This window comes from Acinonyx jubatus, chromosome E4, assembly GCF_027475565.1.
Source record: "Acinonyx jubatus isolate Ajub_Pintada_27869175 chromosome E4, VMU_Ajub_asm_v1.0, whole genome shotgun sequence".
In the NCBI taxonomy this organism is placed as follows: domain Eukaryota; kingdom Metazoa; phylum Chordata; class Mammalia; order Carnivora; family Felidae; genus Acinonyx; species Acinonyx jubatus.
The window spans coordinates 51,834,513-51,851,955 of NC_069395.1; the positions used below are offsets into that span (position 1 = coordinate 51,834,513).

At 35.4% G+C, this 17,443-nt stretch overlaps 1 protein-coding gene across 7 annotated transcripts in view; it reads right to left on the reverse strand.

The window, feature by feature from the left end:
• RABGAP1L (RAB GTPase activating protein 1 like) overlaps positions 1-17,443 on the reverse strand; it is a 755,477-nt gene that overhangs the window by 270,521 nt on the left and 467,513 nt on the right. For all 7 annotated transcript variants that reach the window (XM_027074244.2, XM_027074246.2, XM_027074243.2 and 4 more), the window contains one exon: positions 16,174-16,248. In XM_027074244.2, the coding sequence (XP_026930045.2) occupies positions 16,174-16,248 (75 nt within the window). The remainder of the gene's footprint in view (positions 1-16,173; positions 16,249-17,443) is intronic.

Sequence of the window (17,443 nt, forward strand, 5' to 3'; positions counted from 1 at the left end):
TCTCTTTGCATTAGTAGTAGCAACCAGGGCAAGCAAATAAAACTTAGCAAAAAAAATGTCAAAGATTTTAAAAATGAAAATAAAGATCTAAAAATATATAAAACAGACAACAAATACTGACTCACATTTAAACTGCAAAGGCTTGTAATGATATTTTGTTTTTGAAGGATAAGATAATACATGTTTGAGGAAGATATACCTTAGAAAAGTGTCAGTATCAGGGAGTAAAAGCTGATCCTAGAATGGTGGTATTGTGAAATGTAAGAAGTCTGATAGGAAAATATAGTTTGGAAATGCTTTCTTTTTAAAGTTTTATCTAAGTAAAATCTACACCCCATGTGGAGCTCGAACTCACAACCCCGCGATCAAGAGTCACATGCTCTTCCAACTGAGCCAGTGAGGCACCCCACAGTTTGGAAATTCTAAACAATAATCACTTACTGATGGCCACGAATGATTCCAACAATGGCACAAGATTTTACTTCTAAAATTAAATAATTTATTAGCATTGTCAATGCAAATAAACATAATACTAATAATTCTATTAACAAGTTGGGTAATAGGGGTCTTGCTAAAGCATTAGGAGTATTTGGCCATTATCCAGAACTCATCAAACAGCACAAAGTAAATGGACTGGAGTTGAGAAGTGCTGTGTAGCAGGGCAGCATTTGATAGTATTTCCATCATCCAGATTAAAACATTTACAAACAGACTCAGAGGTCAGATAACAGTACAATGCAGCAAAACAATGAGTAAGTGATTTTCAGTATTTACTACTTCTGGATTTTAAAACTTTATCTCATTGTAAGCTTAATCATTCCATTTTCTCCAGCTTTATTGAGATGCAATTGACATAGAACACTGTGTAATTTTCAAGTGTTCAAAGTGATGATTATATATAGATATGTTACAAATATAACATATATATATATATATTTCTCAAAATGATGACCATCATAGATTAGTTAAAAGATCTGTCACCTCACATAGTTACAATTTTTTCGTGTAGTAAGTAACTTTTAAGATCTCTCTTAGCAACTTTCAAATATACAGTACGGTATTGTCAACTATAGTCATCAAACTGTTAACCAGAACTTATTAATTTCATAACTTAAAGTTTGTACCATTTCACCACACTCACCCATTCTCCCCCCACCCCGTGGCAACTATCAATCTACTCTCTTTAATGACTTCAGCTTGTTTAGAGTCTACATATAACTGATACACACTTATTTTCTTAGCATAATGCCCTTTAGGTCTACCCATGCTGTCACAAATGTCAGGATTTCCTTTTTTATGGGTGAATAGTATTCCATTATATGTATATGCCACATTATCTTTACCCATTCACCTGCTGATGGACATCTAGGTTGTTTCCATGTCTTGCCTATTGTAAATAGTGCTGCTATGAACATGGGGGTGCTAATATCACTTTAAGATGGTAATTTCATTCTTTCTGGATATATATTCAGAAGTGGAATTGCTGGATCATAGGGTAGTTCTATTTTTAATATTCCGAAGAACGTCCATACTGTTTTCCATAGTAGCTTCACCAGTTTACATTCCCACCAAAGTGTACAAGGGTTCCCTTTTATCCACATCCTTGCCAATAGTTGTTACCTCTGGTCTTTTTGATAATAGTTATTTTAACAGGTGTGAGACAATATCTCATTGTGTTTTTTATCTCCATGATGATTGGTGTTGTTGAGCACCTTTTCATATACTTGTTAGATTCTGAGTATCTTCTTTGGAAAAAATGTCTATTCAGGTCATCTGCCCATTTTTTCATTGGGTGATCCGCCCCCTCCCCTCCCCGAGTTACAGTTCTTCATATGTTTTGGATATTAATCCTTATCAGATATGTGGTTTGCAAATATTTTTCCCATTGTGTAGGCTGCCCTTTCATTTTGCGGATGTTTCTTTTGCCATGAAGATGTAGTCCCACTTGTTAATCTTTGCTTTTGTTGTCTGTGCTTTTGATGTCCTATCCAAAGAATCACTGTCAAGACCAAAGTCAAAAAGATTTTTATCTATGTTTACCTCTAGGTGGTTTCAGGTCTTACATTTAAATACTTAATCCATTTTAATTTTTATGAGGTGTAAGACAGGGGTGCAGTTTCATTCTTTTGCATATGGTGTCCAGTTTTCCTAACACCATTTACTAAAGAAACTACCCTTTCCCCATTAAATATGCCTAGCTTCTTTGTCAAATTATTAGTTGGCTATATATGCATAGCTTTATTTCTGGGCTCTCAATTCTGTTTCATTGGTCTACAGAACAATTTTTATGTCAGTATCATACTGATTACTATAGTTTTGTAGGAGATACTGATATGTCAGTATCATTTGATTACTATAGTTTAGTAAGAGAGTTTAAAATCAGAAAAGTGTGATGCCTCTACCTTTGCTCTTCTCCTCAGGACTGTTTTGGCATTCAGGGTCTTCTATGTTTCCACACAACATTTTAGATTGTTTTTTCTAATTCTGAAAAACTGTCATTGGGATTAAGTTTTTAAAATTAAAAAAATTAATTTTAGAGAGCACAAGTGGGGGATAGGGGCAAAGGGGGGGGGAGAAAGGGAGAGAGAAAGAATCTTACACAGGTTCCATGTTCAGCATGGAGCCTGACGTGGGGCTCGATCCCACAACCCTGGGATCATGACCTGATCCAAAATCAAAAGCCAGATGCTCAACCTACAGAGCCACTCAGGCACCCTTATCATTGTGATTTTAATAGGGATTGCATTGAATCTGTAGATGACTTTGGTTATTACCAATTCTTCTGATCCATGAGAAGGAGTATGTTTCCATTTATGTCTTCTTCAATTTCTTTCATCTATGTTTTATAGTTTTCAGTGTACAGTAATTCACCTCCTTAAATTTATTACTAAATATTTAACTTTTGATACTACTGTAAATGGGATTATTTTATTTCTTTTCCAGATAGTTCATTGTTAAGTATATAGAAACATAACTGAAGTTTGGATGTTGATTTCAGATCCTGCAACTGTAATGAATTTGCTGATTAGTTCTAACAGTTTTTTTGGTGGAGTCTTTAGGGTTTTCTATACATAAGATCATGTCATCTTCAAAGAAAGACTTTCATTTTTTTCCTTTCTGATTTGGATATCTATGATTTCTTGTTCTTGCCTGACTGCTCTGGCTAGCATATTCACTACTATGTGGAATATGAGTGGTGAGAGTGGTCTCCCTTGTCTTATAGTCAAGAAAAAGCTTTATTTTTCTTTGTTTCACTGGGGATATAACTGGCACATAACATTATATTAGTTTCAGGTATGTAACATAATATGTAAAATAATAGTTCAATATCTGTACATAATTGAAATGATCACAAGTCTAGTTAACATCTATCACCATAGATGTTCAATGATTTTTCTTGCAATGAGAACTTTTAAGATTTAATCTCAGCATTATACAGACGCCTGGGCTGGTCAGTTGGTTAAGCCTCCCAACTTCGACTCAGGTCGTGATCTCACAGTTAGTGCATTTGAGCCCCGCGTCAGGCTCTGTGCTGACAGCTCAGAGCCTAGAGCTTGGAGCCTGCTTCGGATTCTATGTCTCCCTCTCCCTCTGCCTCTCCCCTGCTCATGCTCTCTCTCTCTCAAAAATAAATAAACATTAAAAAATTTTATTTAAAAGAAAAGATTTAATCTCTTAGCATTTTTCAAATGTGCAAAGCAGTATTATTAACTATAGTCACTATGCTGTACATTACATCCCTATGACTTACTTATTTAATAACTGGAAGTTTGTACCTTTTGACCTCCCCCTCACCCATTTCACGCACCCCTAACCCCCCACTTTTGGCAACTATTTGTTTTCTCTATTTATGAACTTTTTTTGGTAAGATTCTACATGTAAGTGAGATCATATAATATTTGTGTTTCTCTGTTTAACTTATTTTATTTAGCATAATGCACATACATATATGAGACACATTTTCTTTATCCACTCATCCATCCATGGCCACTTAGCCTGCTTCAATATCTTGGCTATTATTGTAAGTAATGCTACAATGACCATAGGGGTGCATATATCTTTTGGCTTCAGTGTTTTTATTTCCTTTGGATAAATACCCAGAACTTGAACTGTTAGGTCATATGGTAGTAATATTTTAATATTTTGAAGAATCTCTGTACTATCTTCATAGCAGCTGCACCAATTTACATTCCCACCAATAGTACACAAGGTTCCCTTTTCTCTACATCTTTGCCAATACTTGTTACTTTTTGTCTTTTTGATAATAGCCATTGTCCTATATATATGTGTATATATATATATGTATATATATACACACATACATACGTATATATATACATATATATGTACACACATATATACACACATATATACATATATACATATATATATACATATATATGTGTGTATATATACAATATATACACACGTGTATATATATATACACGTATATACACACGTATATATACATACATATATATACGTATATATATATACGTGTGTATATACACGTATATATACACGTGTATGTATATACATACACATATATACGTATATATACACGTGTATATATATACATACACGTGTATATATGTATATATGTGTATATACACATATACACGTGTATATATATGTGTATATATACGTGTATATACACGTATATATACATATATACACACATATATACGTATATATACGCGTATATATACGTGTATATACGTATATATGCGCATATATATGTATATATATATAAGGTGTATATGTACATATATAAGGTGTGTATATATATATATATATACACACACACACACATATATATGTGTATATATATAAGGTGATATTTCATCGTGGTTTTGATTTGCATTTCCCTGAGGATTGGTGATGTTGGGCACCTTTTATTGTAGCTCTTGGTCATCTGTATATCTAAAGGGAAAACTTTCAACCTTTCGCCATTGAGTATGATGGTACTGGTTTGTCATATATGGCATTAATTATGTTGAGGTACATTCTATACCCAATTTGTTGAGAATTTTTATCATGAATGGATGTTGAATTTTGTCAAATTCTTTTTCTCCATCTATTGAGATGATCATACAACTTTTATCTTTCATTCTACTAATGTGATATATCACATTTATGATTTGCATATGAACCATCCTTGCATTTCAGGGATGAATCCCACTTGCTCGTGGTGTATGATCCTTCTAATGTGATGTTCAATTCAGTATGCTAGTATTTTGTTGAGAATTTCTGCATGTATATTCATCAAGAGTATACTGTCTTACAGTTTTCTTTTTTTGTAGTGTCCTTAATATGGTTTTGGTGTCAGGGTAATGCTTGCCTTGTAAAACGAATTTGGGAGTTTTCCCTTCTCAACTTTTTGGAAGAGTTTGAGAAGGACTGGTATTAATGGTTCTTTTAAAGGGTTGGTAGACTCTACCAGTGAAACCATCTGGTCCTGGACTTTTATTTGTTGGGAGGATTTTTGATGACTGATTCAATCTCCTCTTACTAATTATTGGTGTATTCAGATTTTCTATTTCTCCAGTCTTCATTGCTGTTTTTAGGAATTTATCCATTTTTTTCTAGGTTGTCAAATTTGTGGGAGCATACTTATTCATAGCAATCTTATGATACTATGTATTTCTCTGGTATCGGTTGTAATGTCTTTTCTTTCACTTATAATTTCATTTATATGAGCCTTCTTTCTTTTTTATTTGGTTAGTCTAGCTAAATGTCTGTCAATTTTGTTTACATTTTCAAAGTACCAACTATTAGTTTTGTTAATATTTTCTATTGCTTTTCTATTCTCTATTTCATTGTTTCTGTTGCAGTCTGTATTATTTTCTTCCTTCTACTAATTTGGGGCTTAACTTGTTCTTATTCTAGCTCCTTGAGGTATAAAGTTAGGTTATTTGAGATATGACTATTTCCTTGATGTATGCATCTATCACTATAAACTTCCCTCTAAAGCTGCTTTTACTGCATCCTGTAAGTTTTGGTATTTAGTGCTGCCATTTTCATTTCTCTGAAGATCTTTTTTTAATGTTTTACTTATTTTTGAGAAGACAGAGCATGAGCAGGGGAGGGCAGAAAGAGGGGCAGGGTGAGAATTTGAAGCAAGCTCCAGGCTCTGAGGTGTCAGCACAGAGCCTGATGTGGGGCTTGAACTCACGAACTGTGAGATCATGACCTGAGTGGAAGTCAGACACTTAACCAACTGAGCCACCCAGGTGCCCCTCTCTCAAGGTATTTTTTAACTTCCTTGATGATTTCTTCTTTGAATCACTGTATGTTCAGGAGCGTGTTGTTTAATTTCTGCATATTCATGAATTTTCCAACTCTTCTCCTGTTACTGATTTCTAGTTTCATACCACTGTGATGGTAAAAGCTACCTTATACAGGTCCTATATTCATAAATTTCTTGAGATTCTTTTCTGTGACCTAACATATGATCTATCCTAGAAAATGTTCCATGAGTTCTTGAGAAGAATGTGTATCCTGCTGGTGTTGGGTGGAATGTTTTGTATTTGTCTGTTTAGTCCATTTAGTCTATAGTGCTGTTCAAATCTGCTGTTTCCTTATTGGTTTTCTGCCTAGATGATCCATTGTTGACAGTGAGGTTTTAAAGTCCCCAAATATTACAGTTGTTATTTATTTCTCCTTTTAGTTCTGTTTGTATCTGCTTTATATATTAGGTGTGCCAATGTGGGTGAATACATGTTTTTAATTGTTATATCTTCTTGACGGCATTTTTATCATTATATGGTGACTTTGTCTCTTTTGACCTTTTTTAGCTTCAAGTCTATTTTGTCCAATGTAAGTATAGCTACCTCTACTTTCTTTGGGTTACAATTTGCTTGAAATACGTTTTTTTCTCCTTTTACTCTCAGTCTGTATGTGTCCTTAAGACTAAAGTGAGTCTCTTATAGACAACATATTATTGGGTCTTATTTTCTTTTTTCAATCAGCTATTCTATATATTTTGATTGGAGAATTTATCCATTTATGTTTAAAGTCATTATTAATAGGTAACAACTCACTATTGACATTGTGTTAACTGTGTTCTGACTTTTTTTGTGGGTTGTTTCTTGCTTTCTCTTTTGCTGTCTTCCTTTATGATTTAATGGCTTCCTGTGACAGTATGCTTTCTCTTCTTGTCTCTTTAGTGAATCTACTGTCAATTTTGCTTTGTGGTTACCATGAAACTTACATAAAATATCCTATAGTTATAACATCCTATTTCAGGCTTAGGAAAACTCAACTTTGATAGTATACAGAAATGGGATACTTTTACTTCTCCCCCCCACCTCACACTTTAGGTTATTGATGTTAGAATATACATCTGTTTTATATTGTATAGAAAAAAATATTGTAGTTATGGTTATTTTTAATATATTTATTTTTTAACTTTACACAAGAGTTGTAAGTAAATTATGTACTACCACTATATATTACACAAACTGACTTTCACTACATATTTACCATTACCAGTGAATTTTACACATTCATATGCTTTCACAATGTTAATGAGCATCCCTTTTATTTCAGCTTGATAAATGCCCTTTAGAGTTTATTGTAAGAGAGGTCTAGTGATGATGAACTCCCTCAGCTTTTGGTTGTTTGGAGAAATCTTTATCTCTCCTTCATTTCTGAAGGTTAGCTTTGCCAGGTATGATATACTTTTGCTCTCAATACGTCTTTGAATATATCGTCCCACTCTTTCCTGGCCTACAGTGTTTCTGCTGAGATACTAAATAGTTATATGGAGAGTTCACTTGTATGTGGTGAGTAGCTTCTTGTTGTCCTCAAAATTCTCTTTGATTTTTGACAACTTAATTATAATGTGTCTTGGTGTAACCCTGTTCAGATTATAACCATTTGGGGTCTCCTGGGCATCATAAATCTGGAAGTCCTTTTCTATCCCCAAGTTCGGGAGGTGTATAGCCATTGTTGCTTTAAATGGACTTTCTTTCCCTGTTTCACTTCCTTCTGGGATTCCCATAATGCATATAGTACTTCATGTGATGGTGTCCCATAAGTTCTGTAGGCTTTCTTCACTTTTTTTCATTTTTTTCTTTTTGCTCCTCTGACGTGACAGTTCAAATGACTTATCTTCCAGTTCACGGATTCCTTCTTACATTTGGTTGAGTCTGTTGTAGTTGTCTATTAAAGTCTTCAGTTCAATCATTGTAGTCTTCAGCTCTAGAATCTGTATTGTGATGGTTTCTATTTCTTTCTTGACTTCATTTTGCTTTCCTAACTTCAATTAGTTATCTGTGTGTTCTTGTAGCTCACTGAACTTTGAAAGGATTATTCTGAATGCTTTATTAGACATTTCATAGACCTCCATTTCTTTATAGCCACTTGAGCTTTATTAGTTTCCTTTGGTAGTGTCATGTTTACCTGATTCTTCATGATCCATGATTCCTTATGTTCTTATCTGCACACTTGATTAAGTGGTCTCCTCTTCCACACATTACAGGTTTGCTTTGGCATGAAAAGACCTTCACCAGTTAGCTCAGCTTAAGTACTAATGGGTTAGTTAGTAGCATCTGTGGGAAAGCAGGGCGTGCTATCAGAGACCAGTTGAGTGAGGCCACTGCTCATGCTCTGAGATCTGGGGGGGATGGTACTGGCTAGGCTACACAGTTGGGTGAGCCTGCTGGCTGTGCTAAACATTCAAGTAAGACCAGTGGGTGGGCTCACAGATTGGGTGGGGCTGCTGGCAATGCTCCATGGTTAGGTGAGGCCACTAGCTTGGTTCTGCAATCACTTTTAGATGAACACGGTCAGAGGCCACGTTCCCTGGCAGGGTGGTGCCACTGGTTGGACTCCCCAGTTAGGCAGAGTTATGGGTTGGCCCCTGAAACAGCCCCTGGTCAAGTGGGGTCTCAGGTTGTCCTGCCTGACCAGATGGTGATGCTGGCTGGCCTTTGTGTTCAGGTGGGGCCATGGGGCGTATCTCAAAGTTGTGCAGGACCATAGGCTTGGCTTCACAACCAGGCAAGCCACTGACTGTGCTCTGCTGTTGGATAGAGTAACTGCCTGGGCTCTCTGGTCAAGAGGGGTTTCCAGCTATTATCCCACAGATGAGTGAGGCTAGAGACTGTGTTCTGTGCTCAGGTGAAATTACTGTCCAGGTTTCCTAACTAGGTGAGGCTGCAGGCTGTATTCAGCAATTGGGTAGGAGCATAGCCTGGGCAAGACTGTAGGCTGGGCACTCTGGCTTGGTGGTTCTGTAGACTAGGTTTTGAGTCTGCCCAGGGTCACTGTTATGCAGGGCCAGAGGCTATGATCAAGAGTTGGGCATGGCTTCTGACTTGGGTCTCTGTCTGAGCAGGGCTATAACATGGAATGTACAGTAGCTTGGATTCTCTGGTCAGGACTGGAGGCTAAGCTCAGCAACTGGGAATTTCCTTTCCTGTCTGAGCAAAGCAGAACACGTTCCATGGCCAGTCTGGCCCATTGACTAGGGATCCAAATCAGGCAGAACTGCCAACCAATATACGTTTTTTTTAAAAATATTAAGAATCTGGAGCATGGGGATCTCTAATATTGAATACCCATCTTTGCTATATACATATAGGATCTCTGTCATAAAATCAGTGCTGTTTTATTGGGGAAAGGAGGAGATAAGTATTAACATCTTATAATTTAAGATATCAAAATATCATCCATGGCTCTATGAAATACAAAACTAAGGACCTGACTCACATGTGTAATCTGAGAATCAATCATGATGTAATCATTGTTTGGTAACAAATGTTGATAAGTATCTGCCATCTGTACTACCACTGAATGGAGACAGTCTCTAAGCTTCATTGCTTCTTTCTGCAATGAACCATAAAACAAAGCAGGTCTAAGTACTTCAAAAGTTTTTAAGGCTCACCTGATATAAGATACATCAACATATGTTTCAAAGTAAAATTATATGTTAATATAAAATAATCCCCTTATTTAGGATAAAACTAAATTTTCCATTATCCATGATGGTGTTTCATATATTTTTGTAATAAATCTATGTTTTTCCGTGAAGGCAATGAAAATTCCACTAATTTTTAGTTTTCTTCAACAAAGAAAGATGCTAGTGACAACTCTGAAAATCATGAACTCGTGAGTGTTCATTTTCTGTTTACAAGTTGGAAAGCAAATAAAACGAAAACTTCTAGCTGTTCATTTTCCTTTTAAATCAAATACATGCTAAAATATATTTAAATTAAATGTCTATTTATAAGCAATAAAACATATTGTACAACATACTAGTTTGCTGTGTGCAATCGATTTAAGCTAGTGGGACAAGGGTCCAAAAGAAAAGGCAGAGTAAATAATTACCAATTTTAGAAAAAAATAGCAACAAATAGTATTATTAGAGGCGTTCATTCATGACTCCATCTGATCCTCATAAAAATTCTGTAAGGTGTGTATTATTTTTACATGTTAAATATTAACTAGTGAAGTTCAGAGAAGTTAAGTGATTTTCCAATAACTACACATCTATTAAGTAAAGCCTGGATTTAATTCCATGGTTGCATGCTTTTTTTGTGCCAGATACAAAATAAGACCTTTTTCATTAATAATATAAAGTATTCAATATTCATAAAAATCCTAAAAGAATGATAATATTACTTCCATTTTATAAATGAAGAAGCTGAAGCTCAGAGAGTTTAGGAAACTTGAAAGGTATTAAACCACAATTCAAATGTATAGTTGTGCCTTTCATTATCCATGAAAGAGTTCAGCTTTGAAAGGGCAGAGAAACCAAAGACAGTAGTTAATGAGAAGATCAAGAGACTGTTTTTCAAAGGTAAGATGTCTTGAGTGTATTTACGCACATGGAGATGTTATGAAATGGCTCAAAAGAAGTGAAGCAAGAATTAACTTGGAACAGAAAAATTTCTTGGATCTTAAGGAAAAAAAATGATTTAGGAGTACAGGACTTATTAAAAAATACAGCTCATTAAAAATTTCAGCTACTCTAAGTCAAGGTTATGTCACATGTAGCAGAATGCTGAATAATATAATGGCACACGTACTTTTACTTACATATACATATAAAGACACTAGGAACTCAGTATCTTCCATTTTCAGTTCTGCAGAAATGTTTTAATAAAACTAAGAAGTAGCTTTGCTTCTCATTTCTTAAGTCCACTGGTTAAATCTTATCTTAAACCTATCTTTTTGGGGAGTTGCATTAAAGGATTTGTAACTTGTAATTTTTAAACCTTATTTCATTTTTAAATATAACCCACAAAAATGCATAAAAGTTAAATGTATGCTTTAATAAATAATTTGATCATAAAGTGAAACCAAATAATTTATAAAGACAAATGTAACCACCACCCAGGTTAAGATAGAGTACTGTCAGTACTCTTGAAGATCCTGGTATGTCACTTCCCAATAATGACTCCTCATTTGTCAAGAAATCACTATCCTGGGTTACCTGGGTGGCTGGCTCAGTCAGTTAAGCATTGACTCAATTTGGGCTCAGGTCATGATCTCACGGTTTGAGATCACAAAGTCTGACAGCATGGCGCCTGACTGAGATTCTCTCTCTCCCTTTCTATCTGCCCCTCCCTGGGCTCGCATGTGCTCTCTTTCTCTCTCAAAAATGAATGAATGAATGAATGAATGAATGAATGAATAAATAAATAAGAAATCACTATTCTGACTTTATCAGTAATCACTTCATTGGTGTTATTTATATTTTCCACCTACGTAGCATCCTAAAAATAGACTTCAGTTTTGTCTGCTATGAACTTTCCACTAAAGGGAAACATAACAAATGATACCAAGTATACTCTTCTTACTAAACCTTATGTTTGTATGACTCATTCACATTAATTTATGTAGTGTAAAACATTCATTTCACTGTTATATAGTGTTCTATTAAATATATCACAATTTTTCCATTTTAATGTCTAATTACAATTCTAGTATTAGACATTCTAACAGCAGACGTTTGAGGTGTTTGTTATAAACACTGATCTGAGGACAATTCTAACACACAATTTTGGTGTACATATGCATAAGTTTGACTAAAATATATATTTAGGAGTGGAATTGCTGGGTATGCATATCTTTGTCAGACAAAGCCTTTGGTTTCTGAAGGAATTGTGCCCAGTCATAGTTTTTTTTTTTTAATTCAATAGTTTTAAACATTCTGGATTATCCAAAAATAATCCTTTCTGTAGTTGGAAAGCTTCCATGCTTGCCATTAATAGTATATATACGCTAATTTAACCTTAAAAAGGAACATGATTTTCTGAAGGTCTAAAAAAAATGTGTGTTCAATGAAAAAAAAATTTTAAACTTCTTGACAAGAAGTATGGTAGTAAAACATATTGGGTTAAAATTATTTAAAATAGTTTATATGATATTTAGAATGAAATATATACAAGAATATCATTTGTCATATTTCCAAATAAGCAATGACTAATACTATAATGATGATATCACTGATTATTATTGCATATTTAACATCAAAGGCACATGAACACTATAATGGTTACAAGCAATCTGTGCCATAATATTCTTCTCCAACCGTAAATGATAAATTTCTTATAATTCTATCAATAGATATAATAGCATCTACTGTGACAGACAATTCTTCGGCTGAAAATACTACAAGTTGCAAAGCTATTATCAAAGCATCTGGAAATTTCTAAGTATCAAGAAAGAGAAATTAATTATTTCCTAAAATTACTTAGACAATGGAAAACCTTAAAAATTCTAATCTTTTGTTTTTGAACATATTTTCATTTTTGATCTTCCCTTCTCTTAGGCAGTGACTGTGAAATATAAATGACCATGGGGGAGGAAAAGACAGTATCCGAAAAGAAGCAGATTCTGACAATGATTAATATGGAGCTGCCAAAGCATGTCTGGCAGCAAAAAGAAGCAAATGCTTATGTAACTGATAAAAAATTAGTTAGTAGCAAATAACATATCTCCCTGGAACCTGAGATAGCGTATTTGATGAATTGTTTAAGCTAGCCTTTATTCTTCTACCTGCTTACGCCACAGAGGCAAAAATATGAAAAAGAAAAAAATTACAGTTGATTTCTCTTATTCGAGTTGGTTAATGGATGAGTTGGTCATTTAATGGAATATGCTGATTAAAAGAATTATTGCATACACTCTCAATTAAAAACAACAATAATAAGCTTCTCATTAACTCTATGCTGCATACCAGTGACCCTTTCTTCAAAGATTCTGTAGGTATTTCTGTATTTCCAGTTATTTTTATAAGCAATGGCAACAACTGCATAATTGTTATTATACAAGGTGTGAGAAACTAGACTGAATTTCTAGCCATCTTGTGATACAGCTTGAAAGCAACTTTGTGAGTATGTTTAGAATGCAAGCTTGCCACGTGACCCTTCTAAGATGAGGGTAGATAATGTAGGAAAAAAATTCTAGGTTTTGAGCTTTCTAGTTATTTGGGTCACTATCTCTTTTTCTCATGGTAAGGTATTTCCAAATAAATATGAACTTATATTTAATTAATCCTCTGTTAAATGTGAGAACAGATTTCTCAGAAAGATGTTCTTCTCAGTGAAGTTTAATCAATATACTGTAATGTGTTTAATAGGACTACAGGTCTAAAATGCTAAACTATGATATACGCAAAGATTACTTTGTAGAAGACAAAGTTTCACCACCCATGGCTTCAGGTTTAGCTTCTCGTCAGAGTGATTATAAAGGCTCCTTTTGGAAGAAAAGGGATTCTGGGGCACCTAGGTGGCTCAGTCAGTTGGGCGTCTGACTTTTGATTTTGGCTCAGGTCATGATCTCATGGTCATGGGACTGGGCCCTGCATTGGGCTCTGTGCTGATAGCACAGAGCTTGCTTGGGATTCTCTCTCTCTGCCCCTCCCCTGCTGGCTCTCTCTCACGCTCTCTTGCTCTCTCACAAAATAGATAAACAAACATTAAAAAAAAAAACATTTAGAAGAAACGGGATTCTGAACCTTGGTGAAGACATCAGTGTCACTGCCTACAGCAGCCTCTTGTGTTAGCTATTTTAGACACTAGGTAGGTTTTGTAGCACAACAAGGGCCCTGGGAATTTGTGGCCATGAAGTGCTTGATTATCACAGAGAATACCAAGAAGATGGGCCATGGAGAAATCAAAGAAAGAGGATAACAAGGCAAAGATCAAGAAGGCCACAAACAGATGATAATGCAACGGAGGGAGATATCAAACTCAAAGTTAAATAAAGTGATTTATTACAATACATCATTGTCATCATTAGAATCAAGTTATCAGAATCAGGACCACGAATCTACTATAATCGCTCTTCATGTCCAGAATGCAAACCCAAAAGAAATGCTTGTTTGTGTTTTAAACTTGCTGGACCTCTTTGCCACATGTGACGGCACTGCTTCTTCCTTCCTGGAAATCAGAAATCCGCCAAGAATTCCTCCTCCTCATCAATCCTTTCAACATCTGGAATTCAGTTCTTGGGCTCTATACTGTTTTACTCTATTTTTCTTAGATGATCTCATCTACTCTCATGATTTCAGCAGTGATTTTCCCCCCAGCATCAGTCTCCAGCATCCAACTGGTTGGCGGACAGCTTCACTCAGATGTCCCCAAAATATCCCAAACCCAAAGAATTCAAAACAAAGTTCATCATCAACTCCTAATCATTTTTCTCCACTCAATCTCAATGGATGTTATTTTCTTTCTCAGCTAAAAATCCAAGTAATTCAGTCACCAAAGCTAGAAAATTAGACATATTACTTTTGACTCTTCCTTTGTTAATCCTTCCATAAAACTTAACCAATTTGCCTCTTGCATGCTTCTTATTCTGCTTCTTTTTCTCTGGCTCTCAACATCTCTCATTTAGACTGATATTTCCTAACTGGTCTCTCTGCTCCTGCTTGCTCCCTTCAATTACCCTCTACAAGGTATAAGAAGAATTTATCTGAAATGAACATCTCACTATCTTTCCCTTGTTTCAAACAGATCAATGGCACCTCCTTAGCTTTAGAATAAAGCCCACATTTCTTGACATGATTAGAGTCTTTATAATTTGGTCCCTGCCCATCTTTTTATTTAAAAAAATTTTTTTAATGTTTATTTATTTATTTGAGAGAGAGAGAGAGAGAGAGAAGGGAGGGCAGAGAGACGGAGACACAGAATCCAAAGCAGGCTCCAGGCTCTGAGCTGTCAGCACAGAGCCCAACGCAGGGCTCAAATTCACAAACTGTGAGATCATGACCTGAGCTGAAGTCAGACACTTAACCGACTGAGCCACCCAGGCACCCCTGGTCCCTGCCCATCTAACCATTTTTACCTCATACCTCTTCCTAGCATAAATTTTCCAACAGTAACTGAACAAAAACTGTAATTTCATATTATTCCCTTTATATGCTGTGCCCTTATGTGTTTCCATGCATTTGTTCATGTTTGTGTTTAGCTATCTCTACTCCCCCCCTCCCCTTTCCCAACCTAAATTATTTATGTCTTGGCAAGGTTACCATCTCCTCCAGAAAGTCTTTCCTGAAAGTTCTGGCAGAGCTGAGTTGGGTAATTCTCCTTTCTGTGCTCTTACTCTGTGTATTGCTTTTACTTAGCATACTATAAGGTCTTTAGTGACCGTCAGAAAAATCCATGAAGACACATAAAAAGAATAAAAAGAATAAGTATGTGCCTATAGTACTGGTGTCCCACCCTGAACTATGAGGCCTTCCAGAACACAAATAATAAATTATTCATATTTGTAACTGCACTTCCTAGCCCGGCACTGACAGACCAATGATCAATAAATGTTCTGTTAAATGAAGGTGACTGAGAGGAAAGAGAGTATACAAAAATAAACTGCAGAAAAGAGAAGACTTCCTTGCCATATTCCTTCATAATGGTCCTAGTCCTGCTCATATTTGAGCAGTTACACTGACTTCTTTATTTCTAGAGGGTTCTCTTTAAAAATAACTCCAAATAAGCAATTTATTCCCTTCTTGCTAGCAATATTAATTCAATTGAGAAACTGTCCTGTACTTGACATCAGATCTCTTACTTTATCACCAAAGGTACATTTTAAAAAAGACATGCCATGTGTAATCTCCATCAGATAAATGGAAAATGGGAAGGAAGAAGAAAACCAAGTAGAAAATAAAATAAACTTGGAAGCACCATGCCATTTATCACATGGAAAATTACTTACATGCAGCAGCAATACAGCAGCAAGAAAGGACTGTCCCTGACAGTACCCAATGTCTTCATCGTAGACAGAGTAGGCCTAGAGAAAAGACGCAGAGAAAGAAATACTGTAAATATTCACAGATTTTAATGTACGTTAACATCACACTACTACTTGAACTTGTCCCTAGGCTGTGCACCACAATTGCAACTTAACTGTGTGAATCATTAGCACAGTGGGATCCTCAAAGATGCTATATAGTTTCTAAAGCAATTCTAAATGCCCCATTATCTCCAGGTTCATCTTCAGAATTTGGAATAAAGAGATATTCAGAACACCTACTTTTCAAAGATCCATTACGGTTTATAGTCAGGCAAATGAAACCATGGAAGGCAGGAGCAAAGGGTAGAAGAGGGTGGGTAGGTTCTAGAGTAGTTGTGGAGTTCTAATGCAAAGACAAATATACCGATGGTGCTGTTTGAATCCTGGATATGTATCCCATCCCATGTATCCCATCTATGTGTTGTGCTTCGTTTTAGTGAGGGGATTTCTATTTAATGCATTTAATACAATGCATTATGATTCTGTGAGTCTAAAAACTGTCTCTGTCCAGGACAGTGGTTATCAAAGATTACTAGGAAGAGTCACCACTGGGAGGAGGGGAAGTGTAGTAGCTCCCATATGCCAAGGTAGTTAAAGTACCGGATCTGAAACATTTTTTAATTAAAAAACAAAACAAAAGAAAACAACTTTCTTGAAATAGAGTTTGTATTCAGTGAAAAGCATACATTAGTCACACAATTCCTTGAACTGGGTCACTTATGTAACCCCATTATTAAAGAATATTTCCATCATTCCATAACATCCCTCATGCCTCTTTGCAGTCAAACCACCTCCCCTAGGCAACCCCTGATCTGGTTTTTCTCACAACATATTATTAGCTTTGATTTTTTTAAACACTCTCATGCAAATGTAATAATTTAATATAAACTCTTTCGTGTCTGGCTTCTTTTACTCAGTATAATGTTTCTGAGATTCTTCCATGTGGTTGTGTACATTAGCAGGTCATTCCTCTTCATTGATGAGTACTATTCTACTGTGTAAACATACCACAATCTGTTTATCCGTTCTCTCGCTGATGAACATTTGGGCTTCTTTGTTTTTGGTTAGTAAGAATAAAACTGCTATCTATTCACAAGGGTTTTTCATGGATATAGATTTTCATTCTCTTTAGGTAAATACCTAGGGGTGGAAGTTCAAGGTTGAAATGACAAGTGTCTGTTTAACTTGTTTA